Raw genomic sequence first — 25,674 nt, 5'->3', positions numbered from 1 at the left:
CTAGATGGGAAGATGTATCTGTTTGACATTTGAAATGCACAGGGAGAGAGAAAAAAATCCAAACAGCACAATCTAAATAATCTCTGGGCATCTAAAATTGCTCGCTTATTGGCTCCTTCAGTCTTCCGAAGAAAAGAATGGCCTGTGAACACAGCTAGCAGCAAATACTTCCCAGATTATCTTTTAATAAATATTGAAAAGAAAATGATATCTCCTATTATCATTTTGTAGATCTCTGCTGTTCAGTCTTCTGTCTACTTTCAACCTGTCAACCACCCTGTCTGAATTCCCTCTTCCTTTATCACCCTACTTCCCAGGTCCTTAGTGCGGTTTTGCTTCTACTGGGAGTGGGAACAGCACAATGTAGAAGAGACAGAGATATTCATCTTCCCAAGCTTTCTGCTCCTGCCGAGGCATGCCCACACAGCCCTTTGTTCTGCCATTTATGATGCCCATGTCATAAATTGGCAGCTCTTTCCAATTCTATGTAGTTGAGAATGTACACCTTGTGTAAAAAAAAAAAATACAAAATAGATCTTTACTGATTAATCTGTTTCCAGTTGCAACCGTTACAGATAGTATACATCAAATAAATAGTATTGTTCATACTCTTTACAAACATTCTTTGGTACAGGGGGAATGAAAATAATGAATAGCTCTTAATGTTCATAATGTTAACCGTGTGCTTCTGGTCAAGTCACATCAGCTATTCATACAGAGCGGCAGATTTTAACACGGTCCATCTATGCTGTATAAACTTGGTAGCTGCTGTAAACATGAGGTTACTATAACATGTCAGTGCTGTGGGAGTTATTATTGCCCTCATAGATTCCTCCCCTGACTCGGGCTTGACAACATCACATTATGGGCTAAGTATCCTTCCTTAACATGTTTTCTATGTTGGTGAACTTTAATCTTCTTGCTATGTCAAGTGGAGTCTCTCCTTCCTGGAAAAAAGAGATAAAATAAGCAATGATTTGTATTTGTGTGTGTGTGTGTGTGTGTGTGTGTGTGTGTGTATTAATAGATATTGCTGGGCAACAGGGCTAATCTTTGAATATGGCTTCTTGTGTGAAATGCAATTCCTTCAGATTAGGGATGGAAAGATTTCCCTGTTTCAGTTCTCTCAAGTTTTTGAGTCTTGTATTCAGTTCTCCACATTGCTTGGCAATTTGTACATTTATTTAGAAAATCTTCATGAAACTCCACCAGCATTTCAGTACGAATCTCTCCTCATAAACACTTGTTTGTATGTAGCTTTGACTTAATATGCATATTTTTGCCAGCAATTTCTCCTAATATAATTCATTTTTGTATGTTATTTTCACTTGTATTAACTTTTAGGTACACTTTTAGATACACTTTCCCCTAATATATGCATCTCTGTAAATAATGGAGAATGAAATAATGAAAGATGGATTAGTGAGAATTTTGAAGGGTGGCTGTATTTCAGCTCTCACATTTTTTCAGAAAGTGCAGATTGGATAGATTTACCTTTAATAATGAACAGAATCAATCTTCTCCCCTATTCCTACTTCAGATTGTGCCAGCTGTCACCAGCTGTGGGTTCTAGAGTGAAGGAGAATTTCTCCACTGAAATTAATGGGATTTTTCTTAATAATTCCCAATTGTTTATCCATTTTGAGATCAGTACAAAAGAATTGCCACTGGAGGAAGCAATTTTGGCCAAAATATTCCCAGTCTTGCTAATATGAACACTTAATTCTTTGTGCAAAGGAATAAAATACTTCCGCTGTTACAAAAGCTAATGACAGAAACAACACACACAAAAAGGAAACAAGTCAAATGCTTTTCTTCAACAAAGGCACAGCTTAGTATTGTGGGTCTCTGAACATGGAAAAAGCATATTTGGTGTCTTCATACTGCAATGCAATATTGCTCACCTTGCAGAAGATTTGAGATTATTCATGGCCAAGAGAGAATGGTCATTTTTATGTGAATTTACAAAAGGATTTCTGAGGGCTCCAATTCAGCTGGTGCAGGTGCTCTTGAGAGCAGATACAGTGTGTGAAAAAAAAATCATTCAAAATGAATAGTATAATCCTGCATGGCCCAGCTCTTACATCTCTCCCATAATCAGCTGCACATTTCAGTTTACAGTGGAATGTTTTTAGATGGTAAAAATTAAATTAGAATGCCCAAGGGTTGAGATTGCTTGCAAGATGTAAATTAGGGATGAGAAACATAAAGCTCTCCAGATATTGTTGGACTTCAAGCTGCATAGCCAGTAGATAGGACTCAGGGGTGATGGGAGTCCAACAACTAGTGACATACCTGATATATGGGGAACTATACAAACATCAAGGCTTTCCTCAATCAATTACATGAGAAACAAATGATGAACAGCCTGGGTCCTCCAGAGGGACAAAGCAGTGCTGGCCTTCATTCTAGAAATGGACAACTACTTGGGACAGCAGGTTCTCCCTCAACAATAGTTGGTACCATCCAGAAGAGAGGATGAACCAGAAGCCTAGTCAAAGTCAGTCAAAACTATAGCTGTATTAAGCTCTGACTTTCTTACCTTGTCCTTTATAGAGAGATCAGAACCTGCTCCTACAAGCAGAGGAACAATGGATGGGTTCTTCATTTCACAGGCATAGTGGAGAGCTGTCCTTCCTGACTGAAAAGAACCAAACAATTACCCTTGGAAAGATATGCATTATTATAGAAGCAGACGTTTCAGTCATGTCCTAATGCTTCTCTGTTAACGCATCCTTTATTTCTAGAGGAAAGGAGAGCTGTGAGCCTTGTAACTTTGTAGCTGTGTTATGCTTCTAATGATTTGGTTTCTTCCCCCCCCCCCCCACACACAGAGGTTTACTTCAACCTCTGCAGTTTTCCCTGTGTCAAAGTTTATCCTTCAGCTTTCATAAGACGTGGACCTGTCCTCTTACACTTTCTAAAACAACTTGCACCCTGATGGAATGGTGGTGATGATTAGGAATGCCAGAACAGCTGCGGACCTAGCAAATGCAGTTAATGCATTTATCGCCTATTGTAAGGCGGAAGCTCTTAATATTAATTATAAAAAATCGAAAGTCCTCCACTTCACTCCTTCCCGCAAATTCAAGCTGGAGCCGCTTAAGATCGCAGGTGGCTACTTAGAAAAGGTAAAAGCCTTTAAATATCTAGGCTTAATATTCACTTATAATCTCTCCTGGACCACCCATCTACAATCTGCCTTTTTCGCCGCAACCACGACCTCCAATGCCATTGTCCGATTTTACCATCAGAAGGGCGGCAAACACCTTCCAGCAGCAATTCAAATATTTAATGCCAAAGTTGTTCCTAAACTATTATATGGCTGTGAAGTATGGACTACAGCAATATCAGGTAACTTGGACCGCCCACTTCATATGTTTCTGAGATCTCTTTCCGGTGTTCCGAGATGTGTCTCAGGTGCAGCCCTACGACTTGAGTTCGCCCAGCCCTCAATTGTAAAACGAGCATGGTGTCGAGCCATTTCCTATAGCTCCCACCTACTAGCATCGGATGCTCGATTTGAGGTGGTTTTTCCAATCTGATCCTAAGAGATATTCATAATTCCCCTTGGAAAACTACAATTAACCTCAAACTCCGCTCTCTTTTTAATCTAAATTGCAAAACTGTTCTTAAATTAGAGTGTATCAGTCCGGCGGCCCTACCTTCAATTAAAAAGAAGTTACAGCAACTTGACTTCTCTAACACAGCTGCCGATGCAAGAGGGCCGTGTTCAGGCCTAGCCCTAGCTATTCCTCCCCCTGAAGGAATCCCTCAATACTGCTTCACAATTTCTTCGGAGGCTAAGCGAAGGGCCTTTACTTGTGCCCGTCTTAACTGTTTTCCTACAGCAGTTCTGTCGGGTTGTTATTCCAGAGTCCCCATCGCAAACAGAACATGCACCTGTAATGACACGGCCCTGGAGACTATGGAACATGTAATGCTCTTCTGTCCTAACTGGACAGATGAAAGATCTCGGTTTTTAACGCCTCTCATGAACAAGCTTCATCTCCCAATCCAGCCCTGGATAGTGTCCCTTTTTTTGCAGGATTCTGATTGTTGGATTACCGAGATGGCAGCTAACTTCCTGCTCAGTGTGATGAAGAGGAAAGCGGCATTAACTTCTTTTTTAACACCACAGCTGCAGTCGATACGTTGCACAATCGAACAAAGTTCCAAGTAGCTTTATTGTACAAGGACAATGGAGCTAGGACAAATCTGAGGAGCTGAAGGACCCCTTCAACGATCCTCCTCCAGCCTCAGCAGTTTTTTGTTGTTTTTTTTTTTGTTTCTGTATTATTGGTCACTCGATGTTTTAAATCCTCTGTTGCTTCTGTTATCTCTTTTTTTCCCCCCTCCCTTTAAGTATTTGCCCAGGACGATATCTACCTTTACCTCCCCACCCCCATTTTATGTTGTTATTTTTATGTATATCATGCTATGGCCACATGGCTAATGCAATAAAATCTATTGATTAGGAATGCATGTTACTGTCCTACAACTAGTAAGTGAGGGCTGCTGAAACAGAGTAGGGTGCCACAAGTGCTATAGAAAACAAATGATTTAAATTAATGGCCTCTGTGAGTCCAAACTACACATTTGCAGAGGATGCCCCACATGTGTTTTTTCCTGCTCTGGATATTTCCACACACATCCCTCTCTTCTTTGGGTATGGTTATACTTTTGGCCTCCACAGTTGCTTACAGACACACCGTTAAGACCATATCCATGGAAGACAATCTTACTCAGCTACAAGTGATCGCCAAAAAAGAAGATGACTTTTTGATCACTCCCAATGCAAAGAGCTGGGGATTCCACTATATCATTGTCCTAGAACCCTCCAAGGATATATATGTCCACTTACATCATCTGTAACATTAACATCGACACCAGCTCTAAGTAGCATCTTGATAAGATTTTCATTCTGCTTACTTCTGGATACCTGTTCCACAGATGGGCAATGGGGCATTGTTAGAATGACAGTTTATATTCACAATGAGAAAACTCTCATACTGGGTTGTACAACAAAGAAAACTTACTTCTATTCATGATGTGGAACTTTCTAAACATTATATTTGCAAGATTGTATCAAAATGTTTGTTTCCCCCTAGCCTTCACCACTGAAATAAGCAGTTACTTAGTGAATGCAGTCTGTAGTGATCAAAGTTTAATATGCAATGTCACCATCCTATGCAGGTATACTGTGAAGTGGGCTCCATTCATTTCTGTGCATTGTACTTGCAGTTACAAGAATGCACTACATCATGTTATATAAATTCTGTGTGAGAAGCATGCACATTTTTTTTTAAAAAAATGTCATGTGCATGCCTATTTGCTAGGAAGCTGTAATTGGCTTTGTGGCTTTCTAGTATGCATAAAGGTAAAGGTACCCCTGCCCGTACGGGCCAGTTTTGCCAGACTCTAGGGTTGCTCGCCCATCTCGCTTAAGAGGCCGGGGGCCAGCGCTGTCCGAAGACACTTCTGGGTCACGTGGCCAGCGTGACAAGCTGCATCTGGCGAGCCAGCGCAGCACACAGAAACGCCTTCCCGCTAGTAAGCGGTCCCTATTTATCTACTTGCACCCGGGGGTGTTTTCGAACTGCTAGGTTGGCAGGCGCTGGGACCGAGCAACGGGAGCGCACCCCGCTGCGGGGATTCGAACCGCCGACCTGATGATCAGCAAGTCCTAGGCGCTGAGATTTTACCCACAGCGCCACCCGCGTCTAGTATGCATAGTCAACCATAGAAAACAAGTTCTATTGTCACATGTGTGGTGTGGTGTCAGTGTGGTGTAGTGGTTAAGAGCTGTAGTCTCGTAATCTGGGGAACTGGGTTCGCGTCTCCGCTCCTCCACATGCAGCTGCTGGGTGACCTTGGGCCAGTCACACTTCTTTGAAGTCTCTCAGCCCCACTCACCTCACAGAGTGTTTGTTGTGGGGGAGGAAGGGAAAGGAGAATGTTAGCCACTTTGAGACTCCTTAAAGGGAGTGAAAGGCGGGATATCAAATCCAAACTCTTCTTCTTCTTCTTCTTCTACATGTGACAATCACTCAAGGCCTATGGGTGCACACTGGCTTCTGAAAATATTTGAACGGGCCCTGGTATGCAAAGGATGAGGGTCACTTAGGTTAAGGTTGCTATCTTTGGCACACAAGCCAAGGTTGATATCTAATGGCTACAAACCAATATATGTATACAGTGGTACCTCGGGTTAAGTACTTAATTCGTTCTGAAGGTCCGTTCTTAACCTGAAACTGTTCTTAACCTGAAGCACCACTTTAGCTAATGGGGCCTCCTCCTGCTGCTGTGCTGCCAGAGCACGATTTCTGTTCTTATCCTGAAGCAAAGTTCTTAACCTGAAGCACTATTTCTGGGTTAGCGGAGTCTGTAACCTGAAGCGTATGTAACCTGAAGCGTATGTAACCCGAGGTACCACTGTACTTTCTGTTCTGAGAGTGAGACAATGGGATTACCCAGCTGAGTTGATTTACCTTTTAGAGCAAGGGAGCACAAGTAATAGTTGGGCCCATAAAGTATGTTGTGAGAGAAAGTATGTCCAGAAAATGGGGTGTGGGGCCAGTGAGGAACCTCAGCACCTCAAGTTTCAGTGGCACCATGTGCAATGCCAAAATCCAGCATTCTGCTTCTCGCCTTCTATTGGATGTCATAATTGTGGCAGCCCAGAAGTTCTGTGCCTGGTGTGACCAAACCTGTCATGCTTCCCTAGATCTGCTGATATCTTACAGATTTCACCAACCTGCTGTCCTCTAGATATTTTGGACTACAACTCCCATCAATCCCAGACAAGGTGGCCATGCTGTTTGAATGTCACCAGGTTGGTGAAGCTTTGTGAAGGCTGGTATATAAAGATGCTATTTTCATTCTTTTGCTGAACTTACCATGAGCAGATACCCAAGAAGCATAACAGGCATTAAGATGATAATGAGCAGGTAGTCAAGGAAGCTGAACCGTTTTTTGACAGCGTAATGTAAACATGTTCGTTCTTTCTAGAGAGAAGCAGAAGAACTCGCATTATATTAGGCAAATAGCTCCAATTCCCTTCCATTTTATACACAGAGTATGTTAGACATGTTGGGATACGGGTGGCGCTGTGGGTAAAACCTCAGTGCCTAGGACTTGCCGATCGTATGGTCGGCGGTTCGAATCCCCGCAGCGGGGTGAGCTCCCGTCGTTCGGTCCCAGCTCCTGCCCACCTAGCAGTTCGAAAGCACCCCTAAGTGCAAGTAGATAAATAGGTACCGCTTTATAGCGGGAAGGTAAACGGCGTTTCTGTGCACTGTGCTGGTGCTGGTTCGCCAGAGCAGCTTCTTCACGCTGGCCACGTGACCCGGAAGTGTCTCCGGACAGCGCTGGCTCCCGGCCTCTTAAGCGAGATGAGCACACAACCCCAGAGTCGGTCACGACTGGCCCGTACGGGCAGGGGTACCTTTACCTTTACCTTTATGTTAGACATATTTGGGGCACATTTTCCTTCTTTTTCTCTATTAGAAATTGCCTATGAGTAATATGCCTCAGTAATGGACTGAATGAGAGCCAACAAACTGAAACTCAATCCAGATAAGTGGTCCCCTAGACAAGCTGGGTGGGATTCAACCTGCTCTTGAAGGGATTACACTTCCTCTGAAGGTGCATGTTCGTAGCTTGGGGGTACTCCTGGATCTTTTGCTGTTGCTCCAGGCTCAGGTGGCCTCAGTGGCCTGGAGTGCCTTCCATCAGCTTCAGCTGGGGACCCAGCTACGCCCCTATCTGGCCAGGGATAGCCTAAATACTGTTGTCTATGCTCTGGTAACCTCAAGGTTAGATTACTGCAATGCATTATACGTGGGACTGCCTCTGAAGACAGCTCAGAAGCTTCAGCTAGTGCAGAATTCAGAGGCCAGGTTGCTCACCAGAGCAAGATGGTTTGAACATATTACACGGATCCTGGTCTGATTGCACTGGCTACCAATTAGTTTCCGGGCCCAATTCAATGTGCTGGTTTTGACCTATAAAGCCTTAAAGGGTTCAGGACTGCAATACTTCAAGGACTGCCTCTTTCCATATGAACCTACCTGGACTCTGAGGTCGTCTTCTGAGACCCTTCTTCATGTGCCTCTTCCTTGAGAGGTCCAGAGGATGGCAACACAAGAATGGGCCTTCTCTGCAGTGGCTCCTTATCTGTGGAATGCTCTCCCCAGGGAAGTTTGCCTGGCGCCTTCATTATACACCTTTAGGTGCCAGGCCTTTGGTTGATTTGATTGACATCCTATGCCCTTTTAAAATGCGGCTGTTTGGGGGGACTTCCGGTGTGCCGCGAGCTCGACGCAAGCAAGGTTCTTACCGGGAGTGAGAGCCTGAGCTATTTTGGAGGGAGGGGGCAACTCCAGGGCGCGGAGACCCCCCAAAAATACTTCTGGAGGGTGTTCAGAAGGTCCGGTTCCCAGCGTGACCAGAAAAAGATCAACCCGGCTGCCAGGTAGCCTCGAGAGAGGTGAAGAGAGTGGCGGAGAGATCTTGCAGGTCGAGGGACGCCATTATCCACCTCCAATTAGCGAAGCCCTGAGCTTGCAGAGAACAGCGGTCCGCTCTCAAAACCAAGAACTCCGACACAAAAAAAAAAAAGGAAAATACTTGAATTTGGTGGCCAAGAGCCCAAATACTAACAAGGAAGTCTCGGAGGAATAAAAGGAGTAAACGGAGTTTAGCTGAATCCCGAAATCAACGCAGACGCAGCGCAACGTCAGTGCAGGGGGAAAGTGAAAGTGAGCTGCCCTGGCGGATAAAACACTGCCCTTCGGCTGCTCTCTCAGGACGAGAGAGAATCTTTCTAAGGGAAGTAATATTGTTGCAATAGGAGAGAAGAAGAGGGGCCAGAGAAAAACTTGTTGGATTAAAAGGTCCTTGGCGAAACGGAGGGGAGGAGAAGAGGGGAGGTGCTTCTCGGTTTTGCATGAAAGAACGCAAAGGATTTCGAGCCGGAAGAGAAGCCCCGTCGCCATTAGAAACCGCCTCAGTGTGAAAACGGTGAAAGAAGAAAGGGAAAAAAGAGGAGAAGGCGAAGTAAGTTAGCGTGGACACCACCCCACTGTAGGTGTCTCCCTTTTTCCCTGTGAGGCGTTTGACTTCTTTTCTCTTTCAATTGGAGACGAAAATGCTAAATGCTGACTCATATGAGTAACTAAGACTTGACGAACTAAGATTTGGTGATCTAAGTTATATCTTCAGAAAAGATACAGATATACTTCAGAAAGAGACTTGGATTGCTAGTTGTCTTTGAGGTAGAACTGAGATATCAGAAAATTAATGTTTATTTAAGAACTTGATGTCGCCCAGCGTTGGGATGGAGATTGCTTAATTTTTTTCGGCTGGTTCCTCTTCCTCCTTCCTCTCCCTATCCCTCCTACCTCTCCCTATCCCCCCTACATCCCCTATTTGTTATTTTTATTGTTTATCTTTCCTCCCCCTTTTTCTCCCCTCCCTTTACTGTTATGCGATACTGCTACTAACTGTACCTGAGTCCCTGCTCAATTGCGCGGATTAGCCTGTTTGGAGGCGAGAAGAACAGCTGGCTGAGAGATAACCAGATCGGAGAGAAGTGAACTTGTGGGACTAATTGGGAAAACGCTATACTGACTATAAGTGTAATAGAAAGATCTGTATAAAGGTCTGGTAGCCCAGGAGGGGGGTAAGGACGAAAAGTCAATATAGCGAAAGGGAGGAGGTGAAAAATATACAATTAGAACACAAGAAAGAAATAAGGGAGGAAGATACTTTCTGGGAGGTGGGGAAAAGAAAAATCTGAAGGATGTCGCATACGGGAAAGAGGGGTACGAATGGGGGAGTACCTAGTGATAGAAGGGGATCTAAACAAGAAGTGGATTTTAAGACTGATATTTTGAAGGTGCTTGCTGAAATTAAACAGAGTCAAAATAATGTAGAATATAAATTAGAACAAGTAGATAACAGGATTGGGAGAATGGACAAAAAGATGGATGAAACAGTGAGTGAACTTAAAGGCCAAATAAAGGAAATATTTAGGAGAACGCAGCTCAATGAAGAAGGATTAAAAAAGACTAGATTGGAGTTAAAGGATATAAAAAGAGAAAAGGAAAAGGTGAAAGCAGAAGTGATGGATTTAAATAAGGCACAGGAAGAGATGAAGGACATTATAGCAATGAATGAATTGAGACAGAGGGAGGTGAATCTAAGGCTGAGGGCAGTGCCAGAGGCACAAAATGAAAATATTAAGGAGAAATTAGTAATGGAGCTAGCGGAATGGATGGGTATATCAGTGGAAGAAATGGCCAAAAATGTGCAGAGTGCATTTAGAATGCGGGTTAGCTCAACAAGAACAAAGAGATATACAGGCGACTGCCTGATTACATTTAAAGATAAAGATATAAGGAACAAGATTCTTCAAAAGAATAGGGAAAAGAGGTTGAATATTGAGGGGAATTACATCATTATTTTTAAAGACATCCCAATCAGACTACTCAAACGAAGAGACTCTTATAAACCATTGGTGCAGGCACTGAAGAAAAATAAAATTGAATTCAGGTGGGAATTCCCGGAGGGGTTATCTTTTGCATATAGAGGCAAAAAACACAAGTTATTAAATCAGGAGGAAACCGGGAAATTCCTGAGAAAATATAAAGAGTTAAGAGCACAGATGAATGGAAGGGGGGGAGCGGAGGGAGGAGCTTCAGGAGAATCAGAATCGAAAGAGGAAGAGGAGGGAGGGGGGAGTGGACCAGACGAAGAAACAGAGGGCGAAGTAGAAGAGGGGGACCCAGAGAATCCATAAAGAAAAGGAAAATTCACGGGAGAGTTAGGGAGAGTTAGAAATTATGGGGTTAAAAATTTGGAGTTGGAACATCAATGGGATGAATGAGAAAAAAAAGAGGAATAAAATCGAGCAATATTTGAAAAAGAAAAATTTGGATGTTATTTGTCTCCAGGAAACGCATATAGCCAGAAGGCACAGGAAAATATTAATTAACAAGAGATTGGGGAAGGAATTTGAATCATTGGATAAAGAGAAGAAAAGAGGAGTGGTACTATATATTAAAAATAAGATTGAAGCTAGAACAATATTTAAGGATGAAGAGGGTAGGATAATAGGGGTCCGTATTAATTGGCAAGGAGAAAATTTGGTGTTAATAGGGGTGTATGCCCCAAATGACAATAAGTCGGAATTCTTTAATAAATTGGAAGAGAAAATATGTGAATATGTAGATCAGAAAATTGTGCTAATGGGTGATTTGAACGGGGTGGTTTCTCTAGAAGTGGATAGGTATAGAGAAGGAGGAAGTAGGAACGGGAAACTACCAAAATCTTTTTTTTCAATGGTGGATAATAGTAATTTGATAGATATCTGGCGTCTCAAACACCCACTAGATAAACAATTCACCTTCCACTCGGAACCCAATCAGTCTATGTCACGGATCGACCAGATATGGACCTCAAGTGAATTATGCCCAAGAATTAAACTAATAGAAATAAGACCGAGGGTAATTTCAGATCATAACCCGATAGAGTTAGAAATAAAAAGCCTGGAGCCAAGAAGTTTTAGATGGAGATTGAAGGATTATCTTCTGGAAGACCAAAAAATTGTTGAGACGGCGCAGGAAAGACTAAAGCAATACTTTAAGGAAAACAGTGGTAAAGGAACAAAAGCTAATGTGGTGTGGGACGCAAGCAAGGCAGTAATAAGAGGCTACTTTATCCAGCAAAATGCAATTAAAAATAAGAATAGAGAGAAAGGGAGGGAGGAAATTTTGAGGCAGATAATGGTAAATGAACAAAAATTAGCCCAAAAACCCAATTGTCAGAAAGCAAAAGAAAGAATAAAAATATTACAAGCCCAATTTGCCATAATAATAAACAGAGAGGTGGAGTGGAATATCAAAAAATTAAGACAAAAAAACTTTGAGTTTGCAAATAAATCAGGCAAATGGCTTGCCTGGCAAATAAAAAAGAGGAAGGAACGGAGTACAATAAATAAAATAAAGGTAGGAGAGGAAGAGAAAACAGACCCCAAAGAAATTAGGAGAGAGTTTCATGACTACTATAGAAGACTATACTCTAACAGGGAGAGAACTAATTTAAGGAGAATAGAAAGATTTCTGAGGGACAAAGGGGTGCAGAAAATTTCAATGGAGGGAAAACAACGACTAAATACCCCAATAGGAAGTGATGAAATAGAAGATGTAATAAAAGAGCTAAAGAGAGGAAAAGCCCCAGGTCCAGACGGATTTACTGCAGGTTATTATAAGGAGATGAAAACTGTATTGATGGGACCTATGAAAGAAATTATGGATAATATTCTAAGGAAAGGAGAACTCCCAGAGACTTGGAGGGAGGCATTTATTACGTTCATTCCTAAACAGGACGCGGATTTAACCCAGGTCAAAAATTATAGACCGATCTCACTGCTGAATATAGATTATAAAATTTTTGCAGGGATCCTAGCGAGAAGGTTGAGGAGGTTGTTATCAGAAAATATTCACAGAGATCAAGCAGGATTCCTGCCAGGTCGGCAGATGAGAGACAACACAAGGAATATAATCAATATGTTGGAGTACTTATCTGTTAGGATTAACAAACAAGCTATAATGATGTTTGTAGACGCCGAAAAGGCATTTGACAATGTCATTTGGGACTTTATGCTGAAAAATTTAGAATATATGGAGGTGGGGGAAGATTTCTTTAATGGAGTAAAAGCTATATATACAGACCAGAAAGCCAAATTGATCATTAATAACATAGTGACAGAAGAGATAAAGATACAAAAAGGAACGAGACAGGGCTGCCCGCTCTCCCCGCTTCTGTTCATAATGACATTGGAAGTCCTATTAAATTCTATACGGCAGAACCAAAAAATAAAAGGAGTGTGGGTCGGACAGAATGTATACAAGATCAGAGCATATGCGGATGATGTTGTAATAATGTCAGAGGAACCAACAACTGCAATGGAAGAAATATTGAAAGAATTAGAGCAATTTGGAGAGGTGGCAGGGTTCAAATTAAATAAGAGTAAAACCAAAATAATAAGCAAAAACTTAGATCAGAAAACCACAGAAATAATTCAACAGCAAACACAAATAGAGGTAGTCAAAAAAGTGAAATATCTTGGTATTTGGATAACACCTAAGAACATAGATTTATTTAAAAATAATTATGAACCGACGTGGAGGGAAATAAAAAAAGACTTGGAAATATGGGGGAGGTTAAAACTGTCATTTTGGGGCAGGATTAACACAATTAAGATGAATGTATTACCCAGGTTGATGTTTCTGTTTCAAACTATCCCAATAATTAAAGGAAGCCGAATTTTTAAAGAGTGGCAACGAACGCTCTCGAGATACATCTGGCAGGGAAAGAAGCCGCGGATTCAGTTTAAATTATTGACAGATATAAAAGAAAGGGGAGGTTTCGCATTGCCGGATGTGAAGTTATACTATGAGGCGGTTTGCCTAAGTTGGGTTAAGGACTGGGTAAAGTTGGAGAATAGGGAGTTATTGGATTTGGAGGGTCATGACAACAACTTCGGCTGGCACGCCTATTTATGGCGGGAAAAATGGAGGATACACAGGGGGTTTGGAAATCATATTTTTAGAGGACCACTAATTGAAATTTGGGAAAAATATAAAAACTTGCTGGAACCAAAAACGCCACATTGGCTTTCACCTCTGGAAGTAATGTGCGTAAAGGCTATTAATATGAGAAGTAACTGGGCAAGATATAATCAGCTAATAATTAAAGAAGACGGTAAATGGAAGGTCCGACCATACGATCAGGTCAAAGAGTATGTTTTCGATTGGCTACACCATCTCCAGGTGAATCAGATGTTTAAGAAAGATCTTAAAGAGAGAGGCTATGGAGAGAAGGAATCCAAGTTTCAGATGGAGATTATAAATAAAGAAGAGAAAACTGTTTCGAAAATGTATAGGATACTGTTAGACTGGAGTTTAGGAGATGAGGAAGTTAAATGTGTGATGATTCGCTGGGCACAGGACGTAGGACATAGTATACTATTTGAAGATTGGGAAAGACTTTGGAATGAAGGATTAAATTTTACGGCCTGTACAATGATAAAGGAGAACGTATTGAAGATGTTTTATAGATGGTATCTAACACCTATGAAATTATCAAAGATGTATAAGGTGGATAATAAATGCTGGAAATGCAGGGTTAGTGAGGGTTCCTTCTACCATATGTGGTGGGAGTGTGGAATAGTGAAGCAGTTCTGGGAAAAAATTTATATAGAATTAAAGAAGATCTTAAAATATACGTTCTCAAAGAAAGCAGAACTTTTCTTATTAGGCATGTTAGGCCATGAGATAAAGAAAAAAGATTGTAAACTAGTGTACTATGCAGTTACAGCAGCAAGAGTAATGCTTGCTCAGATGTGGAAAAGACAGGAAATACCAACGGTAGAGGAGTGGAGATCTAAACTACTAGATTACATGGAAATGGATAGACTTGCAGGTAAAGTAAGATACATAAGAGACCAAAAATTTACCAAGGATTGGGGAAAGTATGTGGATTATCTGGAACTTATTAGTCAAGGGAAAATAACGCTAAGGGGATTTAGAGATGCACTGTAAGTGAATATGAGTTATTGTTTGAAGATAATAGGAGTACAAATAATGTATAACGAATAATGAATAGTATATATTAAGAAATAAATATAAAAAAGTATAATGACAATATTTACTAAGAAATGCGTAGCTTAAAGTATTATTTCGAATGATTGTCGGGAAAGCTAAAGGAAGTCCCGAAAGTGTTAATTTAAGAAGGAGTAAATGTGAAAATTAAGTTTTTTTTTTCTTTTATATTTCTTCTGTTCTTACTTTTTTTCTCTTTAGTGGTGTATGATTGTGTATGATTTCTATTTTTATTAGCTCATGTGTGTGTAGATAATTCTTTTGTTTAATCTTTTTCTTGATGCAAGTAATAAAAAATTAAATGTGAAAAAAAAAAAAAATAAAATGCGGCTGTTTGGGGGGGTCTTTATTGGGTTGTTGTTGTTATTTTGATTATATATTTTGTGGTTTTATAGTTTGATTTTGTTCTGTGAATAAGAACTGTGCACGTGGGAAAGATTTTGCTGAGACATACCTTCTAAATGTCTAAGCTGTGTCTGAGCATAACATTTTTATGTATGGGAAAAGTGAATAACAGCATCTATCTTTTTCTGGATATCTGAGGATTTTAAGCTAATCAAATAATGAGTGAGAAACTTACCCCCTCCACTTCAAAGTATAGATCACATTATGACTTTGGTAACATAAAGGAAGACCTCATTGGGTATACGTTTGCTGAGACTTGCCTTATTTTTTATGTTTACATCAGCATTCATTTTCAGAAGATAACTGACAATTCTGTTGTGCCCCTTTTTGCAGGCACAAATCAATGGCGTGTCTCCTCCAAAGCTGTCCTGGACATTCAAATAATTACTGTCTTCTTCCAGAAGGAGCTGCAGTTGATTGAAGTCATTATTATAAGCTGCCTGACAAATGGGCTGCAGAAGAATAAGAGGTGGGAAATGAAGACAGTTCAACAAAGTGTCTTAGGTTAACAAACTTAGACTTGTGGTGTTTTGCTGACTAGACATGAGCATGCAGACAGCTTTCCATCTACCCTAACCAGATTACTACAAAACCGCACATCTAGATCCTTCATAGAATTGAAGTGTTGGAAGGAACCCTGACGGTCAACTAGTCCAACTCCCTGCAATGCAGGAATCTCAACTAGATCACACATGACAAATGATCATCCAGCCTCTTCTTAAAAACATCCAAGGAAGGAGAGTCCATGAATGTAGCTGTGTAAGATTTCCAACATGGCCAAGCTTAAGAGGAGTCTGGGTGTGCAGCAGAGTAGACAAATGAACACTTCACTGGCAGCTGAAACTCACCTTCACTACAGTGTGATAAAAAAAGGTAAAGGTAAAAGACCCCTGGGTGGTTAAGTTCAGTCAAAGGCGACTGTAGGGTGCAGCACTCAGCTCGCTTTCAGGCCAAGGGAGCCAGCGTTTGTCCGGAGACAGTTTTCTGGGTCATGTGGCCAGCCTAGCTTAACTACTTCTGGTGCAATGGAACACCTTGACGGAAGCCAGAGCGCACGGAAATGGCGTTTACGTTCCCGCTGCAGTGATACCTATTTGTCTACTTGCACTGGCATACTTTAGAACTGCTAGGTTAGCAGGAGCTGGGACCGAGCAATGGGAGCGCACCTTGTCACGGGGATTCCAACCACCAACCTTCTGATCGGCAAGCCCTAGGCTCAGTGGCTTAGACCACAGCGCCACAGTGTGAACTGCCCCACATGAAAGAAAATTGTTACAGAGCATACACCCTTACCACCACACAAGTTTTGGGAATGCGAGAAAACTTAAATATAGCGGAGTAGAGAGCAAAACCAGATGAGAAACTGCTACCTTAGATTGCATAATCAATGCAAGTAAAGCAAAAACACAAATGCAACCCCACTACCACCACTTCTTGATAGAAATGTTTGGGCTAGATCTGCCCACACAGTTTAACTTGCAGTTGCAATTGAAATCCACAGAGTGGGGCTAGCAGATTACTCTTTATAGCCTCCGTTCAAAGGAAAACTGACATAGTCTCATTTGGGGATTTGGGGGATATGTGTCAGACTTGCTTCCTTCTGAATTCCTGTTTCAACAGCAATGCCTACCCCAAAAACAAATAGAGTTCTGTTGTTTTTTGTGTCTGCCAAGGCTGTACACTGTACATTTAAAGCACATGTGCTAGTGAATGTGCATATATCAGATTTTGTACTTTCTCTGGTCTTTAGGCATAATTCTCAACAGTTAATAGTAATAAACAACAACAACTATTTTGTTATTTATACCCCCTCCATCTGGCTGGGTTTTTCCCAGCCACTCTGGGCAGCTTCCCTCATATATAAAAACATAATAAAACGCCAAGCATCAAGAACACCCCAATACAGGAGTGCTTTCGGATGTCTTCTAAAAGTCATGTAGTTCTTTATCTCCTTGACATCTGGTGGGAGGGCATTCCACATGAGGTACACAGTAATATTTATCTGGAGCCCCAACCCTTTGTTCTTGTTGCTTATCATGGAGGAGTCTGTGGTGTCTTTGTGAAATATGGCTTACTTCGTAAAGACTCCACATTTACATGTATTTACACCTGAGTTTTGATGGAGGGAGTGCAGAATATTCTGAGTGCCATGAAATCAGATGATACTCAACTCCTATAAAGCAAAATATAAAGCAAAAGCCTCCCACCCTGCCTAATGTTTCTAAGTGAGGAGAAGCTAAAGAAAGAGTCACGTGGCATTCAAAACTGCAGTCACAGCTTAAATCCACAGAGTGGTGCTAGCAGATTAGTCACCATTGGCTCAATCCAAAGGAAACCTGCAAGAGTCACAGCTGAAACACCTGACGCTAAAACATCCCGCGTGCTTCCTTGTTCATCTCACATACAAGAATTCTGGCACCCATGTGGCACCTGAAACAGACCTTTGTATGTAGCAGCAGGAAGAGGAGGAGTGCTGTGGCATCTTGCAGACAAACTAGTTTATCATTAACTTTCACAAGCAGTAAGAAGACTGAGAAAGTAGTGAGAGAATGCATACTACGTATTCAGATGGACTGGATTCAAAAGCCACCTGAGCTCACCGTGCAAGCACAAAAACCATACATATGGAAGTCTGGAGAAAGAAGAATTGAGAGTAGCTCAGGGAATGGGGGCTGAAGTAGCATCAGTCTATTTTTTGTCTCTCTCGCTTTCACATCTATCCTCTGCCATGCCCTGTATTAAGATGTGACATATTTTTTAAAATACATTAAAGTGTTTATTTAAATCATTGTCCATTTGCAAATGTCCTTTTTAATAATAATAAATAATAATAACAGCAACAACAACAACAATAATTTATTATTTATACCCCGTCCATCTGGCTGAGTTTCCCCAGCCACTCTGGGCAGCTCCCAATCAAATGTTAAAAACAGTACAGCATTAAATATTAAAAACGTCCCTAAACAAGGCTGCCTTCAGATGTCTTTTAAAGATAGGATAGCTTTAGGATAGTTTTGAAACACGCATTTCAAAAGAAATTTTGAGATGAAAACTCTTTGGGAGACATTTGGGAATTCCAGAACCTCGTGGAGGGGGGGAGCCATTCCTGGCACATTAGTCTGGGACAAGGGTAGCCAATGTACTGCCCCTCCAAATGTAGTGAACTATAACTCCCATCATGTCTTATCATTGGGGCTTCCGGCTGGGGTTGATGGGAGCTGAAGTTCCAAGACAGCAGCAGAGCACTACACTGTCCCAGACTGGAATCAACTGAAAGTCATTTATACACTGGCTTTCGCAGATCCCAGATGTTCCAAATGGGCTGGGAGCTGAGACTCAGGCTTTCTTTCAGAATTTGCAAAGATCAGATTCCCCGATCACCCCTCATCTCTGTTCAGTGCTGTTCATGCTGTTCAGTAACAGCAACAGCAGCAGGACACCCTCTTGCCTCACATGTGTAATACATATTGCACTCATGTCCAAATCTGGAAGGGCAGCAGGGTTGCATCAGAGAAGCAGTAAGGCCCGTGAACCAAAAAGTAGTACAAGACCTTTGGCAACTCAACTGGCTTCACTGCTGGTCACTGACAAACTATGGAGTCATCTGTCTTCAATCTTAGTTGAAGGGAATTTACTAAAAGAGCATTTTTAAAGGATATTTATTACACTAGTCAGAGCTCAGACCCTCAAAGTGTCCCTTTTTCCAGGGACAGTCCCAGATTTACAGAAACCGTCCCAGTTTCTTACTGATCCTGGAATGTCCCACTTTTTCTTGGGACATCCCTATTTTCATTGGAGAATTGTTGGAGGGTATATGGCTATGCAAACCCCGAGCCAAGGAGATAAGTAACTGTACAACCTTTAGAAGACATCTGAAGGCAGTCCTGTTTGGGGGAAGTGTGTGTGTGTGTGTGTGTGTGTGTGTGTGTGTGTGTAATGTTTTTATATATGTTGGAAGCCACCCAGAATGGCTGGGACTACCTAGTCAGATAGATGGGGTATAAATAATAAAATTATTATTATTACAATTATTATTACTATGGAATGGGATGTACCTATTTTCATTGAAAAAAATGTTGGAGGATATGAGAGCTGATTTGTAGCTCACTTGGAATCATTTAGCTGCCAGCAAGCTTCAATATTCTGCTCTTGCATAGGTTTAAGATTAAAATACAAAACAGGGCACTCTTATGAACATTTGTCATGGTCACTATTTTATATGCTATAGTAATGATTTAAACACTTTATGTGGGGATGCCCCTACAGAGGTTTCCCTAAATGGCAGTGTGGCGCTGGCAGTCCATTTGAATGTGACATTGTGGGGCACTGGGGATGGGCCACTACTCCGCCTGATAAAGGATAAAGGTGGGGTGGATTATGCAAGATGGCAAGAATGACTGGGAAAATCAGAAACCAGGAGGACCAGAACTTCAGCAAAGAATGGGAGAAATTTATATTATATTTGACAGACCACTGTAAACACTTGAACTCTTTGGCAGGTCTTAAATAACTCTTGTAATGTTACATAGACTTTGGACATAATGGAGGACTGGAAAATTAGGAGGGCTTATAGTATGCAGTTGAAAAAGTTAACTAAAGAACCCACAAAGGGGCAGAGGGAAGTCTAGAGATTTGAAAGAATCTTGTGTAATTTTTATTATTTTTGATTTTGAGTGTGAATGAATTTGTAAAATCAAATAAAAATTATTTATTAAAAAAAAGTGGGGTGAAAAACACAACGGGTGTAGGTCCCAACTACCAAGGAAGAAAAGGGGAAACTGGTAAACCAAAATACAGGCAAGGATGAGTCAGCAAAAGAGTCGGCAGAAGAAAGAATGAGGATGAATGGAAGCTCATGAGAGAGAAGAAAAGCAAAAGGCAAGCATGTTAATGAAGTAGGGAAGTCAGACCATTCTGGTGAAAATGGAAAAGGGAGCTGAAATTGCTGCAGTTCGCATGTTCATCTGTGGTCATAAATGGAAATCAGCCAAACAAATTATTTTTAGGAGATGTAATTCTTTTACACACTGTTTTGACATTTCCTTTACATTGAAATCAAGGTAGGTTACATAAGAGGTTATGTAACTTACATTGAATAGCGGATGGCAAGATGTTGTTGCTGGCATCCGTCTGTCTCGAGAGACAATGGAGTGCACCTCCAGGGGTGAAGTCAAACCACTGTGTTATATAGCAGCACCAAAGTGGCCTCCCTGTGACACAAGCCTGGGCAGTGTGTGTAGAGATCCTGGGCTTCCCAAACGACAAGACCCCCCCCCCTCAGGCTTGCTGATGTGGTCCAAAGGAAAGCAGAGCAATACATTAGGCACCAGTTTGGCTGCAGGAGTCGCCAGATGGAAGTGTAGAAGGTGCCATCCAACTCTGTTAGGACTCCACTCCAGATTTGTTGAAATATACTCGGAGTCGAGTGTGGATTTCATGCTCTTTATTCAGCTCATAGTAGTGAGGAATAGCATTTCCCCCGAACTGTCTGCATTATTTACACAATGGGCCCCATGTGATTGGCTAATTCTGGGATTCTCCTGTAGGCCAATCAGGTTGCGGATTCACTTCCACCTGGAGTTGGATTGGGTGGCTCCTGCGGACCAATCAAACTCCTGCATTCTGAATCCTTTTGTTCTAGGACCAATCAGACTGCTGCAATTTGGATCCTATTCAACTCAGTACATAACATTTGTATAGGTTTTACTCCTCAGCTTTTTCTTCTCCCAAAGATATCTGGCAAGGCAGCAGAGATTTAGAATCAGAACTTTCCTTCTCCTAGATGGGCTACCTTCCCAGGTTCAGGAGCCCCATCTGCCCATCACTTCCCTCTCCAGCACATGCAGAAACTGCCTTCTTGGTTGTTAGTCTTGGCCACTCAATCTGCCAGAGCTTGTCTTCGCATGCAGGGGAAGTCTCTAACTCACTGAGTGTTTGAGACCCATTGGCTACCCTCACCTGGTTTAGCTGGCCAGTCAAAGCAGTTTCCTAGGGAGTAGATGCTGTCGCATGCTGACAGCTTCAATAATAATAATAATAATAAATAAATAAATAAATAAATAAATAAATAAATAAATAATTTTATTATTTATACCCTGCCCATCTGACTGGGTTTCCCCAGCCACTCTGGGTGGCGTACAGAATATATAAAACATACTAAAGCATCAAACATTAAAAACTTCCTGATAGGGTTGCCTTCAGATGTCTAGGAGTCACAGGTGAGAGCTGAGTTCAGAGTGGGAACCAAAGGTGGACAAACTACCTAAGAAGGAGCAGGACATGCCCCCCATCAGAGGTACTACCCCTCCCCTAACACTCCATGCACACTGTGAGATGAATAATGTAGTATTTTGTGGAAGCTGAACTGCAGTAGAAAGGAGACAGTGCTGATTGTGACAAATACAGGTCAGAATGGAAACTGCGGCCTTCTCACATCCCTAGCGTGAAGGTAGGGTCAGAGGCATACATAGGGCCCCTTGCACCCTTGGCAAGCAACTGTATTGGCACAGTCCCCTGGGAGGGGGGGAGAGAATCACTTCACCACAATAGCCACATTAGAAATTCCTACATTTTACATGGCCCAAGTACGCAAGGCATCCAGAGTAAGAGACAGGCAAGGAGGAAGAGTGAAAACATTCACATGCCTTTGGGCCATGGTGCATGAAGGATGGGAAACTTCTCTCGTGTTTGATCTCACCGCAACAGTGGCAGCACATCACCAAACTACTATATGTCAAACACTCCATAGTCTCCAGTGGTCTACCTTGCCATTTCACTTACCACTTAGCTCCCAGCTCTTGTCTAAACTCACAACCTTGCACAGACAACTGGAGACAGATTTCTGGGGTGATTTTTGCACCCTTGCTGGGCCTGTGCCCCCAGCAGGGACCAATTTCACCAATCCCTAGGTATGTCTCTGGGTAGAGTGTAGTCTGACATGAAGGAGAGAATGAATACGAGAGTGCAAAAGTGGGGGAATGGAGGACAGAAAGGGAATGTGTATGTGTGAATCAGTGTGAAATGGAGAAGGTGGGGTGACAAGCAGAGGCAAAACAACAAACAACAAAAACAACCCTAGAAAATTAACAAGAGACAGGCCCAAGGCATTGACTAAAAACATGAATAAGGAGAAATACCATCAGCTGCAATGTTAAGAGGGGCAAGATTGTAGCTGAATAAAAGTGAAGGGCAAGCATTATAAAAGCTGGAGGAAACAGATAAGGGAAGAAGGAGGTTTGTAAAGTTGGGAGCAGGAGTCTAAACAAACAATAAGAGTGGATCTACTGATCAGAAGTGCTCCAACCTCACCAGGAGGTCCTGAACATAAGAGACACACACTGGGGTTCTGAAGGCAGTTATGACCCACAAGGAAGTAAGGCAGTAATGCCTTATACAGGAATGCATGCGTTATGCACCTCCAGCAAAAGCAAACAAACCTGGCCCTCTGCCTTTTGCATTGCAATAAAATGTGTGAGTAAAACAAAGAACACAGAGGCTAGATTCAAAAGACCCAGATCATTCCCTGAAATGGAATGCTATCCAACCAGACATGACAACTGGCTCATCTATGTGTACGTCAGAAATGTCTTCTTCCCATTCACATTTAACAAGCATTCACATTTTCTCCACATGCTGTACATTTAGATAATGATCCTTTAAAAAGTAGAAACAGGTTTTTCTTGAGCAGTGCAGTAGTGCTACACCCCAAAATCACAAACACCAGTAAGTTTTTCTCTAAATCTGGGATTAAATGTATTCGGTATTCTCACGCCCTCTAACAGGAATGCTTCTGTTCAGGGTCCCAGGGAGACAGGCATGCTCTCCTCCAGGATATTACAAGCTGAAATAGGTTCAAGCAAGCCCATTCATTGCTGCTGTCCCCAGTTTTCTGGTTTTCTTTTCCAAATGATACTCAACATTCCAAGGCTCCTGGACGTCACTGAGCTTACTCAATCCCTATCACTGAGCTTTCTAATGTCTCTGCATATTTTGGGGTTCTCCAAAGAATGCTGATACACCATCTGCTGTTTCTTAATGACTCCCTGTCTATCAGCACACAACTGTCTAAGTTCATTAATGGGGGAAACATTTTTACAAATGTATACAGATAGTTGATGCAAAATTACACAATTGTTCAAATATATAGTTTGTTTTTTTAAAAAACAACAACACTGGATTCCCCCCCTCCTAATCAAGCATTCTATACATTTTATAAAATAAAATAACTATCATTTATTACAGTTTTTTCTTCTTTTTAAAATAAGAGCAAATATGTGTGTGTGTGTGGCTTGTTTCATTAAGGTTCACAGGCCAGGACTTGAACTAAGCTACAGGATGGGTCTAATGTGAGGTGCACATGAGAAAAAGCATTGCTTTTCACCATTTTTTGCCCCTCTCATTAACAAAGATCTACAGAAATATCTATATTGAGGACTCTAGGAAAGAATGCCCAGTTCATGCTGTTTAGCTGCCATAAACCACAATAATCTTTCAAATACCTGCCCTTGCTATCTGTAATCTAATTCACTGTATGAAAAACTGGTTATTACACTTGCTATGATTATGCCTTAGATCCTCAGGTCACTTTTAAAGTTACACTTGAGGAAGTACTTAAATAAGATTTTATAAATCCTTTGAAACAGACCTGCTAGACTTCTGTTGTATTCTAGCAGACTAGGAAACACCTTACATACCTGTGAATATAATATCCCCATGGCTTTTTTGTATATTGGGATTCTGGCTGGAATCCTTTGCTCCTTCGTGGATTAGTAGGCTCTTGACTTTGTATTGTCCTTCGATTTGATGAAATGTAACCTGCAAAGTCCTTCAGCTGAGCATTCTGAACAGCAAACAGGCTCAAGTATTGTACTCAACTCCCAAGTGCTTCCTACTGTTGGCTGCAAGTTGGCTTTCTTAATCAGTCACACCGAGAGCCAATGGTGTGCTTAGAGGCCCTGCCCAGTGAGGCAGAGGTGAGTATTGCTTTGCAGAAAGACTCCCACATCTTCGTAGTACAAGTTACAACAGAAAGAGAGTTGGCTCACTCTTGTCAGTTTGGCAACATAAATTAGAGGTTTCCTTAAAGGAAGCTGTTGAAATAAAAGCAAGAGAAACATTAAAAGCTCTTTCAGTTCATACAATGTGTCTTTAAAGAGGACCAAACTAGCAAAAGAGAATGAAACTGTAAAACCAGAAATGGCAGAAAGATTACATTGTTATTTGAGGTGATACAAGTGGCTGCAGACAAAATGTAATGCACATGAATGCCAAACACAAATATATATATATATATATATATATATATATATATATACACACACACACACACACATATATACACATATATACATATATATACACACATACACACACACCTGCCCAGGTACTCATTCCAAAATTGTGACTTCTGCAGGAGAATTACCGTATTTTCCTGTGCATAAAACTAGGGTTTTTTTCCTAAAAAATAATATCAAAAATTAGGGGGGGGTCTTATACACGGATACATCTCTCCCCATTTTCTTAAATCTGAGTCCCCCAAAATTGGGGGCATCTTATACATGGGGGCGTCTTATAGACGGAAAAATATGGTATTCAATGTACTGTGCTAACTTTAGCCACCTGCATCCTCTAAATATTGTAGGTCAGGAATAGCCAATATACAGTCGTTCCCTCCAGGTGTTGCTGGAATACAAATCCATCAGCCCCATCCAACATTGATGATGGTTGGGAATTATGGGAGTTGTAGTCTACATCTAGAGGGTACCATCCTGACTATACTTTCTGAAAGTAACTTCAGCTTGACATTTCTGCATTGCAGGGAGTTGGGCTAGATGACAGTTGGGGTCGCTTCCAACTCTACAATTCAATGATGTGATGATTTCTTGGTGAGTTTGGCAAAGGTTCTGGTTGCTCATTTTCACTGTGGAGTGAGCACGGATCCATCAATGCTACAAGAAAGCACTCTTAGATCTTGCAAAACAAGTTCAGCAGTCCCACCCTGGTACTCTTGCATATTTACAAGATCATCTCTTGAGTGTGAGCCCAGTGAGGAGGAACTGATCTGCCCCAAGGCTGCACTGATCAAAGGCCTTTCCACCTTCTCCTAGGGAACTACTATATGGAACTAAAAAGGTCTCAGTCATCACTCAGATTGGGAGGGGAAACTTGGTGGGTTTTTTCAGCATAGCAAAAAGGAATTGGTTGCTACTGCTTACGGAATATGGAAGGTGAGAACTGACACCTCCAGTCTAACCAAGCCAGTCTACAATTATGTCCTTTGTTTAGTACACAAGATTGACAGATAGCAAGTAGTTCTGGCTTCAGTTCCATTTATTGCTTTGGAACTTTGAAAGCACGTTTCAAACTTTAGCTGTATGGCCTTATGTAAATTTTCTTAGTAGTTCATCCTATTGATTTCAGACACATTAACATGCAATAAATATTCTTAGGCTGGCAGCATATTCCTAACCAGGTTTATTCTGTAATAAATTTCACTGCTGCTAAGGTGACTTGCTATCCCAAAAATGATGGACTTTCTTTCCTTGGAGATTGGATGGCCATCTGCCATGAATGTGTGAGTCGAGATTCCTGCATTGCATGG

The 25,674-nt window shown here is 41.5% G+C and overlaps 1 protein-coding gene across 1 annotated transcript; it reads right to left on the bottom strand.

Annotated features, from left to right (window-relative positions):
• Positions 1-514: 514 nt before the first annotated feature.
• On the bottom strand, positions 515-23,984 carry ANKRD22 (ankyrin repeat domain 22). The gene is made up of 6 exons (XM_083614272.1): positions 23,768-23,984; positions 15,331-15,526; positions 6,900-7,003; positions 4,865-4,942; positions 2,543-2,641; positions 515-947 (listed from the first exon to the last, which is right to left on the bottom strand). Exons 1-6 carry the CDS (start codon positions 23,786-23,788, stop codon positions 870-872), a joined length of 576 nt encoding a protein of 191 aa, XP_083470398.1. The 5' UTR covers positions 23,789-23,984; the 3' UTR covers positions 515-869.
• Positions 23,985-25,674: the final 1,690 nt, after the last annotated feature.

The sequence above is a fragment of the Podarcis filfolensis genome, assembly GCF_964270895.1.
Source record: "Podarcis filfolensis genome assembly, chromosome: 5".
NCBI classification, from domain to species: Eukaryota; Metazoa; Chordata; class Lepidosauria; order Squamata; family Lacertidae; genus Podarcis; species Podarcis filfolensis.
Note: the sequence above shows the minus strand (reverse complement) of the source record. Positions and strands in the feature narration are given on the sequence as shown.

Excerpts from the sequence above, each read along its gene's own strand:
- ANKRD22 (XM_083614272.1), bottom strand. The coding sequence starts at position 23,788 with ATGGGGATATTATATTCACAG. Across the intron at positions 7,004-15,330 it reads AAACATAAAAAATAAGGCAA|AACGAACATGTTTACATTAC; the intron begins GTCTCAGCAAAC and ends CTCTCTAGAAAG. Across the intron at positions 4,943-6,899 it reads TTCTTGGGTATCTGCTCATG|GTATCCAGAAGTAAGCAGAA; the intron begins GTAAGTTCAGCA and ends TCTGTGGAACAG.